This window comes from Cyclopterus lumpus, chromosome 15, assembly GCF_009769545.1.
Source record: "Cyclopterus lumpus isolate fCycLum1 chromosome 15, fCycLum1.pri, whole genome shotgun sequence".
Taxonomy (NCBI): Eukaryota; Metazoa; Chordata; class Actinopteri; order Perciformes; family Cyclopteridae; genus Cyclopterus; species Cyclopterus lumpus.
In genome coordinates this window covers 18,823,070-18,839,124 of record NC_046980.1, presented here as the reverse complement: position 1 = coordinate 18,839,124, position 16,055 = coordinate 18,823,070, and the positions used below count along the sequence as shown (strand labels likewise).

Below are 16,055 nucleotides of genomic sequence, written 5' to 3'. Positions count from 1 at the left end.
ATTCTACATTTACCATAATACAAGTAGGATATTTTATTTAGACCCCTCGCTGGTTAATGCTCACTTCTTTCAAAAGGTTTCTGGCTTTCAGTGAAAAAAATCGGAGGCAAGATTTTTTTCCATTTTGGGGCACCCCCTCCAGACCCGAGCAGCTAACAGTCAACTGTTCACAAACCCTCCCGAACGTCCATGACAAAGTGACCCATCCACAACAGCGCAGGTATTGCTTTATATTTTATTTTATGTACAGTACATATAAAAAAAAGAAAAAAGTAGGCAATAACATTGACCAACGTGGGCAACAGTAGACAGCCATGTTGCTCATTCGCCGGGAAAAATCTTGACGGCCGTACATACATACATAGATAGAGGCTCTCCCGCTCCTTGTTGAGTAAGGCTCACTGGAAACTAGCCAAGCTCGACAAACAGTCACACCCCAGCGTGAGTAACCTGCGCCCCGCCCCTCCCCTAATTGACAATGAGTGGGCTAGATTACAGCCTCGATTGGAACAAAGTGTTCCCAGACAAGTGGAAGGGAGATGGGCTGGTTGGCTGAGCGATGGTCGGTACATTTTCTTTAAAATAATGTTTTCATTCAGACCGGGTGTGCTCGACAGCTGTGGTCTCTTGACTTCGCTGGCCCCCTGTCTCCTTACTCCAACAGTGCTGCTTTCAACACAAAAGGTCACTAAAGGTCAGTCTGTTTTTACCAGATGACTCAATAACTGCAGGCTCCGACGAGTAGCAAGCTTTTCTTGCGCACACTCAGCAAGTTGAATTCACAGTATTCTTACAGCATTTTTTTATTTTATTTTTCCCCCCTCCCCATTGTCACTCATAAAGCTTTAACTGACAATGCATAGGGTGGACATTTGTTCAAACATGTTTCTCCAGTGGAAATGTTCAACGTGGATTTTTGTGTGTGGCAAATGAACTGAGCGAGAAACGTACCCCAAGTCGAATGCGAGAATACAGTGTACACAACCATCCGTGTCTCTTGTCCCCAAATTTGTACAATACAATTAAATGTAAAAAGAAAAAAGTTTGCATCTCAAAGGCCGTGGATAGTCGACCACCAAGACTTCTGAGCTCCCCTGCTGCCTATCAGGGCCGTAATCTCGCAATAGTGTCCAAGACAGTTAGCTTACAGCAGGCCACCAAAGGTACAGATAAAGTGCTTTTTTTTCCTTCTTAAAACTTGAAGCTTTAAATAGTTAAAGTGATGTTAAAAAAAAAAAAGTTCTCAGGAAAAATAAAGAGATGGAGGGGGAAGATTGCGGACATGAAGTTAAAAGTGAAATGGAAGAGAGGCAACGTGATTCTGGAGAGGAATAGAGTTCGGTATAAATGCATCCACGGATCCAACTAATCCGAAGGCTACGAGGATGGAACACTGATTGCTGTGGGGAGCTGGAACAGTCACTCTCGTCTCTGGATGGAGCCGTTCACATTTTCAGAAATAAGAGGATTCGGGGTAAGACTTTTTAAAACCGCGGTCAAATGGCTCATGTCCAAGTGTGAGAAGAGGGTGGGGGGGTTATTCCTTTGAAGATGACACCTGCTTTCTCTGGCCGGACGAAGGCCTGGACCTCGCACTGGCGGTGAGGACTGCGGTGATGACAGCAGCAGACGGGGAGGATTTGCGAGTGTCGCAGTAGAAGGGTGGATCATAATAAACCGTTACAGATAATAAATACATTTTGGGTCCTTGTAGTGTCGTTATTCGGCTCTATTGAAATATAATTAAATCTAGAAAAAAAAAAAAAAAAAAAAAAAAGCAGGAATAGTTCAGTTCATAATAGACCATAAGATGCCTGGACGTTTTTTCTTTTTTGCGCCCTTCTCCAGTCTCAACAACACTGCACCGTGGCTATTTTTCAACCCCCAAAAAAGTAGCCATGGCAACCGCATGTACTCCTCGGTCTTCATCCAGAATTCTGAAAAAAAACTTGACGACCTCTCTTCGGTCCTCAGCCTCTACACAAGAGAAAGAGAGGAAAAAGTCAATGAGACAATGAAAATCAGGTCATGCATCAGGGTGCGTGGCAACTCTGGTGCAGAATCATCTGAGATTCCGGAGTACTGTGAAGTGAACGTCAGCTCACTTTTCCAGCTCACTGAAACCCTCCGTGTGGCTAACGCAGCAAAGAAAAACACTTCTTTTCTGAGCTCTGGAAAAGAGTTCCAAATAAAGGTCTGAACCCCTCACTGTGTATATTCTCTACTCTTCTTGGCTACTGAGCTCATAACAGAGTAAACAGAAGAATTGGGAGCAGCCCGTCTGTCTCTTATATCACTCAAAAGGCAATATTTAGAGTGTGTGTTGAGGACCTGCTGCTTGGCGACACGGGAAAAGAAATGCACTGGGAAACCAGGGGGACAAGTTTGGCACAGCCACAGTATGACAGTGTGGTTGTCAAGACATAACGGCAAGCTTATTTTCATGCACTAGCGGTGCCTAATACCATTTGAATTACTTTTGCTAAAGCGGTGTTGTCTATTTACAAGCTATTCCTGTTGACAGTAAGTAGTCTATCCTGTGCCCGCATTAAAGCTGGAAAGAGCAACGAAGACATGCCCAGTCCCATTGTAACCACAGCACGGGCCTCGGCTCTTCTCTGTAGACTCAAAATTAAGTTGTCAAATTGTACTCATGTTGCCAATTCCACCATGCACAAGGTGCTAGATATGAGATTAGGGCATTTAGATTGTCTTCAACATGGCGGCACCTGAGCCGACGTCACGCAGCTAACAGTGTTCACCGAAGGGGGACGGACACACACACACACACACACACGCATACGCACAAGCTAACTAGCCAGTCGTCCTCTTCCAGGGGGGAGGTTGGCTAATATGGTCCTGTTGGTTAAAGTTAACTTTCTCAAGTAACACTTGGGGTCCAGGAGAGTAAGATACTTTACATAATGAGAGAAACTCTTATTTTCTTTAGCAATTATACATCTAAATTTTTTTTTTAAAAAGCCAATAAAACTTGCTAACCAGCATTAAGTAACGCATTCACAGATGTTCTACGAGCGCCACCCACAAAAATAACTTACCATGTTTACAAACAGAGAAGGGGTCTAAAGCTAAATGCATTAGCAACATCGTTGACGTCTGAAGATTATGACTCTCTGCGTGGACCAAAGTGAGGAGCATTTTGAAAAGACGTGATTAACACCTTCATGGTGTCTCATTCAATCTGCAGGATATTTTAGGGCATGAATGCCATTAGGATACCATGGCTCTACGGTGTGAACATTTCGAGCATATGCAACTCTGATTTCTGACACCCGAGCTGGCAAAATACAGATTCTCTCAGACGCAGACGTTAACGTGGTTTTTTTTTGCTGCCGTTTTCATTGTTTCCACCGATTACAATTATGACGGCTGGCCATATCAGCTGTTATTCAGTAAACTTGTCTGTAGTCTGGTTAGAGGGCTCTAGGGAAGTTTTTTTTTGTAGTTCTAACGGTGATGCATTTTCTCCAGGCTTCCAATCAGTTTCAGGGGTCTTCTACTTTCATTCACAACATATAAGTAATTGAAGCAGATCAAGATCTTCATTTTGACTCAGTCTCCTCAATTTGATAAATAAATAAATAAATAAATAAACTTTTGATCCAAATATGAAGCTACTAACATGTCAGATAAATATTTAATAAAAATGTCCTATCCTTTGCTGTAAAACATTTCTTTTTTATGCTGTGTACTGATGTTTGGTTTGGGAGAAATTAATTAGACTGCAACTTAAAGCCCATTCTGGCTTCTCAGCCTTAGACATTTAAACTGAAACTCTTGAGTGCTGAGATTTTCTTTTACTTTCAAAATGTGAACGCTAAATCTAAGAAAATACTCGGTAAGAGATTTGAAGAAGAGACCGACTCGGATTTGATACAGAGTTCAGATTGGATAACGGTAAACCCTAAAAATAAATTAGAAGTTTGTCCTTTATTAGGTTTAAGGTAGCGCTGACATTTCACAACTCTTTAGTTAAGTCAGTTTGCCATGTTGTTTAATGATAGGTAAAGAGATAGATGTTATAACCTTAAAATAAACATTTTAGAAAGTATAGAAAGACAACGCTTATGTACACATTACACATTTTACTTCTTGATGCAATTTTTCCTACATTTGGGAAGTTTTCTTTGAGTTAGCCTGGACATTGTTGTTACTGTTGATGTAATTTCAGGTACGGCGGTCGGCTACAGCCTGCGAGAAGGAGCTAATGTATCAAACATACCAAAATCACTTAAAATCGGCAATATTTGTTATGGTCAATTTTCAATTCATTACCCAGCCCTATTTGAAGTCTTGGACAGCACAGGGCCATATTTATCCAAAACAGATGATGTGATAACAATCACATGTCTAACTGTTATGAACTGACCTACGTGTCGCCGTGGGATAGCAGTGACGTAATCTCTGGGCCCATGTGACCCACGGCCTTGGTCGCCTCCAGGATGGCTCTCCGGTACATCCCCTTCTTCTTGCGGTTGAAGCGGGACCTGAAGAGCTCCCTGAAGGGCGACAGCTTGGCAACCGAGAGCTGGGAGGTGGTGGGTGAGCCGAACCACGCCACCTTTGCCTGGGGCCACTGGGCCTCGCAACTGGCCGTCTCCTGCTTGCGGGTGCCACTGATGCTGAGGACACGCGCTGGCCACCAGGGGAAGCCGTGGATTTTCCCCCACACAATGTCGCCTACCGCCACGGCATGGCCCTCCTCGGTCACACACTTCGTCATGCTGCGGGTGTGGAGCCGCACCGTAAGCGGCGGTACCGTCTTGCAGTCCTCCCGCGCCGGTACAGAAGATGAGGTCACTGACAGGTCTTCGCCTGGCGCCAGGTCACACAGCTCCGGCGAGGTGCCGTCGGAACTGAAGGACTTGGACTCGTCTAGGCTGTCGCTGCTGCAGACCGACAGGCTAGACGAATCTGCTTTGCGCTTACGGAAATTGATGAGGAGGGTGAGGTCGCTGTGGCCGTGATCCGCCTCCTCTCCTGAACTCCCAGACCACAACTCCAGTGAGTTTTTACCTTCCCTCAAGTCTTCAGAGTGGGGAAGGCATGGACCGGGCCCCCTGGGGCTTTGTCTCCTGGTGCCTCCTACAAGTTCTGCCTCATACTCGACCACGCTGTCCTCACCCTCCCGCTGGGGGGGTTTCAAGTGGATCTTTGGAGAGGGCAAGTCCTGACCCACGGTTGTAAAAGGCCTGGTTAGTTTGAGTTTGGGAATGGACACGGTGAGGCCGGACCTTGTGGCATCTAAAATGTGCCGCTGCTCCTTGGTGGGGTCGGAAGGCGTCTTGCCGTTTTCTCCCACGCCGTTCTGCACCAGTTGTTTGGGACAAAATGGCTTGACTGAACCGTGGACTCTCGCAGGGATCTTCATGACCTCCCCCTTGCCCTGTGGAGTGCTATAAGAGATCTTTATGACAGGACTGTGGGGGATGATGTCACCTCCGGGGAACTTCTCCCCTTCAGTGTCCCCCCTTTTGTCCTTCCTGAGTCGCTTGCTGTCAAGGTTGTTGCCATTTTCACGTCTCTTAGCGTCTTTGGCTGCGACAACATCCTCTTTTCTCGAAAGCTTGGAAGGGGCATCCTTGTCCTCGGCATCTTCATCGCTCTGTAGTGCATTCTCTTTTCTAGAAGTTTTAGAAGTGTTGCTCATGCCATCTTTGCTGTCCTCGTCACTGTTCAGTGTGTTCTTGCACTTCTCACATAGTATTTGCCGTGGCCGCAGGCGGATCGTACTCATGGTCATGCGGCCGGGCTCTCGTGTCCGCCTCTTCTTCCTCTTGATTGGTCGCGGAGGGGGCTGAGGTACCCATTGGCTGTAGCTGTGGCGCACCCATAAGGGCGGAGGGAAGGGGGCTCCTTCAAAATAAGGAGGGTAAGGAGACTCTCCAGCTGGCACCGGTGTGGGTACAGGGCAGGGAAGAGGTGCAGTAGGTGTGCCGCTTTCCGGAAGAGTGTTTTCAACCTTTGGTCTGTGTGAAGCCTGGCTGGGAGATTTGGAAACCGGCTCCTCACTCAGAACTTCTGGGACATCTTGACAAACCGATGTAGATATCCGGCAGTCCCCAGGTTTTGCTGTGAATTCTGGTAGACAGAAAAGCCCAGTCCTAAGAAAAAAGAAAAGAAAAAGTAAGCAACAATAAATTAATAACTGCGTGTCTCATTGAGCTTCATTTGATTGCTTCAGTGAAGTTAGTGCGAGCCAGTGAGAACAGTCTTGTTACACATGACAAACATTTCTCACATTTTTTAGTTAAGCAATCTCTGCCACAAGAGAGATGCTGTAATGCCGTGCTTGCATTTCACTGTCAGATAATCTAAGGCCAGTGGGACATCCATCCATCCATTTTCAATACCGCTTATCCTCATTAGGGTCGCGGGGCGCTGGAGCCTATCCCAGCTGACATAGGGCGAAGGCAGGGGACACCCTGGACAAGCCGCCAGTCGGCCAGTGGGACAGCACAAATCAAATACCTTGCCGATTCAATTCAGCCAAAAAGAAAAGGGAAGAAAAAAAGAAAGAAATAGCACCCAGATCTATCCAAAGTATTCCCTATGAGTGAAATCCTATTTTAGCATTTTGATTTGCTTCAGCTGGATACACTAGCACCATTCTCCCTGTCACCTGTATGCTGAAAAGCCTTTACGCGTGGGGGTTGGGGTCCGCAAGCAGCCAGGCGATTATCTGTCCTGCTGCCTAAGGCAGCAAAAATGTAGCAATAGTAGATTGATTTTATGCTTCTTCTTTTTTTTCATTCTCCGGGTTCAGCAAACATGTCCAAAGCAGACCCAACTGCCAAGGAATCTTTAAGAGGTGGCTGGCATGCAACAGTAACATGGCTGTGCTGCTTTAGTCAGGAGACAGCAGACAAAGAGACTACAGGATGCCCAGGAACCCCCCCCCCTCCCCTCCCCAACATCTGACTGAACAAAAACAATCCCATGAATCACTCGGGATACAGAGATGTACGGGGAAGGATCCAGGAGATTTCAGTTTGTTTTTGCATCTGGGGCTCATGTGAGGAGAGATTATTAATTAGTGCACATTTGGGGAGCTCAGTGTGTCCCTCCCCAGGAGGGGCAACTGGCTGACACTTCCGAATTATAGTCTCTCTGTGAGGCTTGTTCCTCTCACCTTTTCACATGAGTCCCCCCCCCCCAAGCAGCCGAATGTTGGTCTTTGCAGTGATTTAGGCAGACCGACCACAGGGGAGCCTGTGACAGGGAACAGCCACTGCTCATTAAGCACAGTACAAGGACGCAGCAAATGACCAGCCATGATTCACGGCGCTGTTGCCATCTCCCGTTGTGTACAGTGTAACTAGACGCAGAGATCTGCCTGAATGATAAGCCTGAGACGTTGCCATTAGAAAATTACAAATAATAACCTGTGGGAGACGATGACAGGAAATGTGTTGCCACAAGCTGAAAAGGAAGAAGAAGTCAAATTTTGTCAGAGATAAAGCCTGAAATATGAGCCTATTTTTAAGTTCCAAAGCCTGCCTTTTCCCATTTGGGTGGGTTATTTTCAGGACAGCTTGAGCTCTCGCATGAAAAAACATCTAAGCATACTGAGGGGCAAAGCTGACCAGATTCTGATTCTGCGCATCTATAAATAGTCCAAAGCCAGTGTCTTTTAAAAGGTGCACAGCACCAGGAGCAACACAAGGCTTACACATGTGACACACACCAACAGGAGGCAGATAAGTCATGACACTGATTCATATAAAAGTTTTTTTTTTTTTTAAGGTTTCATTTAAAACAGCATTGCACTTTCTTGTTAACTGGCAAGATGTGGGCCTCTTTATTGTCAGGCACAGAGTCCAATATGGTTACCGAGTCTCACCAGAACTAGGTTTAAAAGAAAAAGGCATTACAGTTGGGATCGATTAAATCCCACATGTATCTTTATTGCCATTTCCATTTATTGCCATTTCCATTGTTTCTGCAGCTCAGTAGTGGCTGTGAGAGGAGCCATTTGTCACACCAGCAAATGTATTTCAGAATGAAATATTCCTCAGAGAAAACGGGCACAATGGCATCTTTGCGTATAAACGCATCAAAGCAATAGTTACAAGAGTAGTGTTGAGCCACGGCCTGCCCTTTTACTGGATACTTTGTAGCTGCTCTGTATGTGATGAGGCTAACAATACGCTATACGTGAACCCAGTGACATGAACTAGGTATTGTTCAAGGAGTCATTTACAAACCCAACAGCACTATTTTGGCATTCCACGTTTTACCGTAGTAAAATAATGCATTTGTCCACCTCAGCGTGAGCCAAAATGAAGTCAGTTTGCCAGAAGCCGACCAGCTAGAAGCTAGCTGCCCTGTCAGTCAATATGGAGGCCCAGTTAGCTACCAGGTAGCTTACCCGCTAGCTGACGGCTAAGCGGCTAGCTTCGACTCGTTAGCATCAAAGCTACATTAGCCGTTACCCGAGTTGAGCAAATTAATTTCAAAGATACATTTGGACAGAGAACACAGGAAATAACACTCACTTCTTGTTGCAGTCAAGTAATATCCCTGTGTAGCTCCTGTCTCGGTAGGTCAGCGTCACCACCAGTGTATCGTTAACTATTTGATCGATAGTGACAGGTATCCGAGAGCCGGCCCGCAGCTCCTCGGCCACAGCCTCCATGTTTCCAGGCGTCAAGTGTCCGGCTCGGCGGTGCTCGATCCCGGCCAAGGGAGCCACGGTCGCGTCGGCTAAAGATCCGTCTCCCCTTCGCTATTGGAGCAGGAGGCTACACCAGTGCATACAATGACGCCATCACCCCCACCAAGTCAATTACAACAGCACTGCCACCGCTGACATCACGCTCCCTGTGCAAGAGTAGCAGACATCTCTCAAGACAAGGCCTACCCTCTCTCCGGCTTACTTTGACTTGTTTGTTGCCATTCACAAGTGCAGGGATGCCTCCGTTTTCCATAGCGAGAGGCCAATGGCGTTTCGCTTCAAACTTATAGCGCCGATATGCTGACCATTTGATGAAACATGGATGCGTTTTTGTAATGTGTTGTGAGCGTCGTAAAATTGACAAATGTGAAATAAACATTACCTCGAAATATTCCTCGTAATGTACAGCCATCAAATACTTTCCCGAAAGCATTAAAGGCCCATTAGATCCTTCAATTGGATACAGTACTTGAGATGTAACCCACTATTAATCTAAATCTGATTTATTTATTTGTTTAAACCTTTAAAATAATATGTAGGTTGAAATGTGAAAATAAATGATTACTCAAGTTTATTATTATACATTTTAATTATTATTTAATTTATATTTCAAGCCTTGTTTAATTAGCATTGTGGGGTGGCATTTCAGATAATTGACGCAGAGAATATGAGTCTTGTGTATGCAAATAAGTCTTGTGAGTCATTTATCAAGTAAACAGTTTCATTTCACACCATAGAGAGGTGATGGTACCATACCTACTGTGTACATATTTTAAGGCACCGGATAATAATGAGCTAAGGTAAATTGGACACATGACACGTTTGTATAATGGAGAGGGTGGCTTGCATAAGAACATTTCAAAACAGTCACTTGTCCAGTAACATCATGAGATCTTTATATATTTTTTAATGATATGAGCATTGCAATGGTCATTCATAAAGTTATTTGTCTTCATGTTGAATTCAATACCACAAAACTCAAATCCCCGCTACTTGTCAATGAAACTCGGCCAGGTGTCTCCAGTAAAGATAGTGAAGCGATTTTCACCATCTCCTCCCCGATTCCTCTTCCTCTCCAGGAGCCGAGCCTGCAACTGCCTCATCTGTCGTTCGAAGTGGGGAGAGAAACAAAGAAAAAATAACCTCCGATCAATAACCTATTAGTTCAATATAGATTGAGTTGTGTGAATAATGAAACAGAGGGTCAGACCTCCTCCATGTCTATCTCTGCCGCTGCCATCTGCTCGGTGGTGGTGCCTCTGGGATTCCTGCGTCTCTCCTGCATCTCGTCTACACGTTCGCGGATCCGCCGCTCCAGCTCGCGGGCTGATCTAGAAGGACCAGGTCAAAAGGTCAAAATATCATACCAAAGTACTGAATATCTAAGTTAATTGCCTAGGTATGGCTGGTTGTCTCATAGCCCTTATGTCTAGTAGCTGATTAAATAGGCAAGCCTCTGAAGTAACTGTTTTCTTCTTATTTAAGATTCATCCGATCAATGCAAATAGAAAATTCTGAGGTGTACCATCAAACCTGGTTTGTCTGTTTTTTGGGGCATGATGTTGCTCAAGGAGAACAAAAGAAACTGCTGATGCTCCATGGTGGGTGCACTGTCTCTATTTGTCCACTAGGTGTCTCTAGCTTTCCACCTTTATCTGCATAGCTCACTATGGGAGACAATGCCAAGTGGTGGATACTTTAACCTGTTGTACCTGTGTCCCTATGGCTCAGGATGATCTGTGTCGCTTTTCTATAAACTAAATGCCCAACATATCATGGATGAAATAGGCTCAGTAGTCTGACTTTGTTAGAAAACATGCCTCATTGGTTTCCCTTTTTTTAAATACAACAATCAAACAAACAGAAACATAGCAAAGCAGCGGATCTGATTATGCTTCTTGTACTGGCTCAGGTTTCAGGTCTATATGTGCTCCTTTTGTCTGGAGTTAGGCAGGGTTTTGGTCTTTACCTGTTCTCCTCACACTCTGGGATGGACAAGGCCTGACCCACACCAGGTGTTGTATCCGTTTCTGCTTCCTGTAGCAAAGAGGTGCTGTTTATTATCATGTATGTTGTTCTATAGAGCAGCTGTAGCTGCAGAACAGCCTGGTTGTGTCAAAATACCCAAAGTGGGTTGGTTTAAAAAAACAAAACAACAACAATTGTTTAACTATATTTTGTGTAGTGAATATTTAAGCAAGCGGTTACTGGCAAACATTTTACACTACATTTCCAAGTTGAATGCGTAGAAATGCAGCTGACAGTCAAATTACTCAAACCTATCCATCTGCATTGTCTGCACATGTCAGCTTTGACAGCTATATGCTCCGAGAGCACCGACGTGGCGCTCTCCATTGCGAGCAATGCCGTCTGTTGCTGTCTTCAACTGCGCCGCCCTCAAGGATAACTGACACCAACTCTGGCAGCGCTGCTACCTGAAAACCTCATTTACCAGCATCTAAATGTAATGTACCATAATCATTGTTATCGTGCCCAGCTCAGTGTGACAGAGGTGACGTTCTACTGCCCCCTTGTGGTGGGCAGGTGACAGGTGGAAGTGGTGGGGGTTTATTCCACAAATACCTCTTGGTTTCTTTGTTCTGCATGCTTCTTCCGCCCGTGCGTTTTCTTTTCATGGGTGATCTTGGCTTGTGTACGCCACTTCCGAAGAGCCTCTTGGCTCCTGCGGGAGAGACGGATAAAAATGTACTGTAATAGATCCATGTCAAGGAAAAGGGTTCTTGGGATTATTCATTCTTTACATTGTGGACATGGGGTGGTTCTCAAAGTCAAGGAAGCATTCTTCCAAGTCCTGCAGAGGCCAGGCTAGACCTTATCTAGTCTTTGGGTTTTACCTGGCCTAAACATTCTTTGCAGTTCATCAAAAGTGATAATATGGTCGAATATGCAGCGCTGTGGGACAGTGGAGACTGTACGTATCATATTGAACCCAAGACTCTTATAATAGAACATAACTCACTTTCTTCTCTCCCCCAGAATAGCCTGTTTCTCTGTCAGATCATTCATTGCAGCTGGTCTCCTTACTTCTAGCCTCTTCCAGTGCCGAGTGTCAAACAGGGGGAGCTGGGGAATCATGCTGGGCTTGGTGGTTGCATTTTTTCTGGCGGATGAATTGAACCAAAATGCTTTATTTTCATTGCTCTCCTGAGCTCTGAGCTCCGAGCCCCAGCGTAGACAGCCTGGGAGATTTTTTTATTTGTATTACTTGGTCTCCTCTGCAGAGAATGCCATTAAAAAGTGTTTTGCTCTCCTTTTCCAAAGCACTGTGCCACACACAGCTCCAGACCTCATCGCAAGAGTTTATTTACCGTCTCCTCTTCCCGGCTATCAGATAGAACAATAACACTTTCAAATTCGGTTGCGCAATATATCTGAACAGGTGCAACACATTTTAGGCTTTCTAGCAGAGGAATAAAATGTCACTATCATATGTGTCTGTTAAATATGAAGCTTAAGCCAGCAGCCGGTTAACTTAGCTTAGCATAAAGACCAGAAACAGCTAGCCTAGTAATGTCCAAAGGTAACACATCTGGAGCTCACTTATTAACATATAATATCTCATTTGTTCAACACGTTTTAAAACCAAAGTGTAGAATTTGATTTTTTCAACAGCAGGTTATATGTGATTTCTTGGCTAGCACCACTTGTCAAACTGGACTCCAGTTAGTAGCAGGTCCGGCACATAACCAGCCCACACAGAAATTGTGAATTGCCCCTTTTAAACTTCTGTTTTTATATGAAATAAACAAACAATGTATAACTAATTAATCCGTGAGCTTTGGAGATGCTGGTTCCTCTTGTTTCAAGTCTTTATCCTAGGCTAAACTAAGCTGAGCTAAGTTTAGCAAAGCATCTTCTGACATATACGAGAGTGGCATCAACCTCCCTGAATAAAAGCTCACTAACATATCCCAGAAAATGTCCAACTATAATGGCGTCAAAAAGCAATCTTGCGTCAAAAAATCAAATACCTCTTACCGTTTTATGGCGGGAAGAAGGCGTGACTTTGAGTCTTTATCTGCCCGCGGCAACGGGCCCAACTCCACCTTGTCCAGTAGAATCAACTTGTGTCTGAGGTCCCTGAACCTCCGCAGCTCGTCCTTGTCCACCGACTGCTCCACGCTGGACCCCATCAGCTCTGACAGCTGGAGCTTCTCCACCAGTGGCAGTTCTGCCAATGAGAAGACAATGGTGGCTACAAGTCTGATGCTGGGGCCACCAACACTGGCAACAGTCAGTGTTGGCTGCAGCTGGTCGTGATGAGAATGACTCATAGAATACAGAGTTCTTCTTCAACTGCAGCATATTATGCCAGCATTTCACTAAGAAATTAGATAATAATAGCATGTTAACCCTTCCCTTCTAACTGCAGAGCTTATAACAATAAGGGTCTGTTTGTAACTTTTATTCATGGGTAGGATAATTGGAGCCCACAGGTTATCGATCATTTTCATCTGGCTAAAAATATAAAAAAGAGAGAGAGAGAGAGTCAGCCAAGTGGCATGCGCCATCTCCAAGGGAACAGAAGTCACGCCAGTGAAGTGGTAGCAAGGCATGGAGCTATTTTTGTGGCCAACCGCCCTATCTTTGACAAAAACAGCAGATGGCCAGAATGCTCGTTGGTGCTGCTGCGCTGTTCAAAGTTTGAGTCACCTGAAGGGCTCTTCCTAGCGCTAACCGTCCGCATAGCCATGGCGCTCCTCAAGTACTTGAGGATACTACGGAGCCCCTGGCTTTTAATGTGTTGCGGAGGGAAACGGATGGGGCAGTTCCTCAGGTTCAGGCCTTTAAGGGTGATCACATTCCCTGGGGGAAAAAAAAGAAGACGGAGAAAGAATCCATTAGATTAGTCCAGATTAATTTGAGTACATTAGTAGTGTGATCTTACACACTGTACATTCCCAGATTTACAGCGTTGAAATGACCACAAAGACCTTTCATTTTGTGTCGATTTTAGCGGCCCCTGTGGGTGAAAGTGGAAGTGTGTCATTTCTATTAATAACTCATTGCACGGAATCTAGCTCTAGACTAGCTGCTAGCGAGATTTATTGAAAGTGATGAAACCAGAAAGAGTAGATACATCGCTGGCTAGAAAAAGGTTACCGAACTCCCCTCACCCAACTCTGGTGGAAGTTCTGAGATGGGGTTTCCTTCCAGAACCAGCGTTTTTAGAGACCTACGTGAAGACAACAAAATCACAGATTGTTAGGCGAGTGTTTAGTCCTCAACTGAACATGAGCAAATTGTACAAAATAGTCCAAAAGGATCTAATTTTGCCACACTTTGGAATTATGATTGTGGTTAGCGAATCTGCGACTAAACAGAACACAAACATTTTGTGAAACTGGACAAAAAAAACATACACTATAAACCCAAGGTGAATGGAATCAATCAATATATATCTCAAAGAGCAGTTATATAAGTAACCTACCTGTGCAAGCCAATTTTGTCAGGGAGGGATGTAATTTGGTTATTCCTGAGGTCCAGCCACAGAAGGTTTGGCAAGGTTATGAACATTGACTCTGGGATACTGGATATCTGGTTGCCTTCAAGATATAAATACTGAAGATGATACAACGAGCAGTTAAAATCAATAGATAACACAGAGAGGAAATTGTTGGCCATTGTAAACCACTGCAGCGCGAGTAGCCAGGCAAGTGGTGTCCAAACTGACCTTTAGCGGGCTGGTTTTCAAAATACTTTCTGGAACATGCTTCAGCTGAGTTCTGCTCAGATATAACGTTTCTTTTGAGTAACACTTAGGGAGCTCCTGTTGCTCAGCATCCTCCAGCAGAAGGCGGTGGTGGTACTGTGGTTTGACAACGCTGTTCCCAAAGACAAAGCGTAGCTGCAGGTCAGGAACCTCCTCCTCCTTCTCTTCCGGGGAGGACACCGTCGAGGTGATGCCTAGATGTCTAGTGTCCATTGCTCAGTTGTCTCTCTGCGTGGGCGTTTTTGCGACCGGAGTCTGAAAATGAGAATCTGTGTACGCAACAACATGCACATCCACCAAAATCCTCAACAAGCTACAATACATCCAGAACTCAGCTGCCTGTCTGCTATCCCACTCCCGCACCAGAGATCACATCACCCCAGTCCTTCAAAACCTCCACTGGCTCCCCATACAGCAAATAATCCAGTTCAAGATTCTCCTCATCAAATACAAAGCCCTTCACAACCTAGCCCCGTCATACCTTTCTGACTTCCTGCCCTGACACACTCCCACCCGCAACCTCAGATCTGCAGACGCCAACTCCTCACCCCCCCCCACCCCCCCTACTCTTTCCAAGCATCAGACCTGGGGGGACATGGCCTTCTCCATTGCTATCCCCTCCCTCTGGAACTCACCAGCACCTCAGACATTCTCCATCACTCGCCACTTTCAAAACAGCACTTAAAACTCATGTATTTAAATCTGCTTTTAACCTGTGATGCTAGTTCAGTATGTTTTTGTTTTCTGTGTTACTGTTGTTTGATACTGTTATGTCATCTCTTTTGTTTATATTATTGTTACTTCTGTTGTTTGTTTTTACAATGTAAATTGCCTTGAGTACTTATATATAAAGCGCTACACAAATAAAATGTATTATTATTATTATTATTAAATATCACGTGGTTGTGGTTCCGTCTAAACAGCAGCTATCCATGTCAGGGGAGGGTTTAACTCTGTCTACAAGCAGGTGTCAGCTGTTGCCCAGCGTTAGCGTTAGCATTAGTAAATTAGTTAAACTAGCGCCGCATTGGCTTACCTGGAATTTGAATAAACATACTCGTGGGCTATGGACGCGACTCGGTGTCTTCTTCACATACAAAACTCTGTCAAACGCCAAAATAAATATGAAATACGGTCGGAAAGTGCAGCACTAGCTTGGAAACACCGCCTCACGAGTGTGACTTGGTTACTATGGGAACGATGTCACCACAAACGACAGCCGCCCAAGTGCTCTGTGGTTAGAGGTTGGAGGCGGGACCCCGTTCGTCCCTATGAACGTTTCTCATTGTGAAGCAAAAAAAAGTTCGACTTCAGAGTATACAAATCAGAAGTTACGGACGATGTTCCCAGATCTCTTCTGCATGCATAGGTCCACCGAGCATGCGCACGAGTGTTTCCTTTAACCCCGCCTCCAGGTTCGAGTCCAACACCTAAACTTGAATCTGATGTACACACATACACACACACACACACACACACACACACACACTATATATATATATATATATATATATATATATATATAGTATATATACACACATATACATATATAAATACTGTACATATCTTTGTTTTTTACCCCCATCAGCAGTTACAATATATGTATATATATATGCATGTAAA

The 16,055-nt window shown here is 44.8% G+C and overlaps 2 protein-coding genes across 5 annotated transcripts; both read right to left on the bottom strand.

The window, feature by feature from the left end:
* Nucleotides 1-250: 250 nt before the first annotated feature.
* Nucleotides 251-8,953, bottom strand: pwwp2b (PWWP domain containing 2B). Its single transcript, XM_034552352.1, has 3 exons — nucleotides 8,520-8,953; nucleotides 4,391-6,125; nucleotides 251-1,977 (listed from the first exon to the last, which is right to left on the bottom strand). The coding sequence occupies exons 1-2, from the start codon at nucleotides 8,657-8,659 to the stop codon at nucleotides 4,391-4,393; spliced, it is 1,875 nt and encodes a 624-aa protein (XP_034408243.1). The 5' UTR covers nucleotides 8,660-8,953; the 3' UTR covers nucleotides 251-1,977.
* A 368-nt stretch (nucleotides 8,954-9,321) lies between these two features.
* On the bottom strand, nucleotides 9,322-15,851 carry LOC117744008 (leucine-rich repeat-containing protein 27-like). 4 transcript variants are annotated; one of them, XM_034552054.1, is made up of 11 exons: nucleotides 15,469-15,851; nucleotides 14,394-14,701; nucleotides 14,151-14,281; nucleotides 13,837-13,895; nucleotides 13,373-13,525; nucleotides 12,698-12,890; nucleotides 11,679-11,819; nucleotides 11,282-11,381; nucleotides 10,668-10,735; nucleotides 9,909-10,029; nucleotides 9,322-9,801 (listed from the first exon to the last, which is right to left on the bottom strand). In XM_034552054.1, exons 2-11 carry the CDS (start codon nucleotides 14,643-14,645, stop codon nucleotides 9,688-9,690), a joined length of 1,332 nt encoding a protein of 443 aa, XP_034407945.1. In that variant the 5' UTR covers nucleotides 14,646-14,701; nucleotides 15,469-15,851; the 3' UTR covers nucleotides 9,322-9,687. The 4 variants fall into 4 exon arrangements, with proteins under 4 accessions (XP_034407945.1, XP_034407946.1, XP_034407948.1 ...); XM_034552055.1 differs by having other exon boundaries at nucleotides 14,394-14,660; nucleotides 15,469-15,824; XM_034552057.1 differs by lacking the exon at nucleotides 11,679-11,819 and having other exon boundaries at nucleotides 14,394-14,660; nucleotides 15,469-15,824.
* Nucleotides 15,852-16,055: the final 204 nt, after the last annotated feature.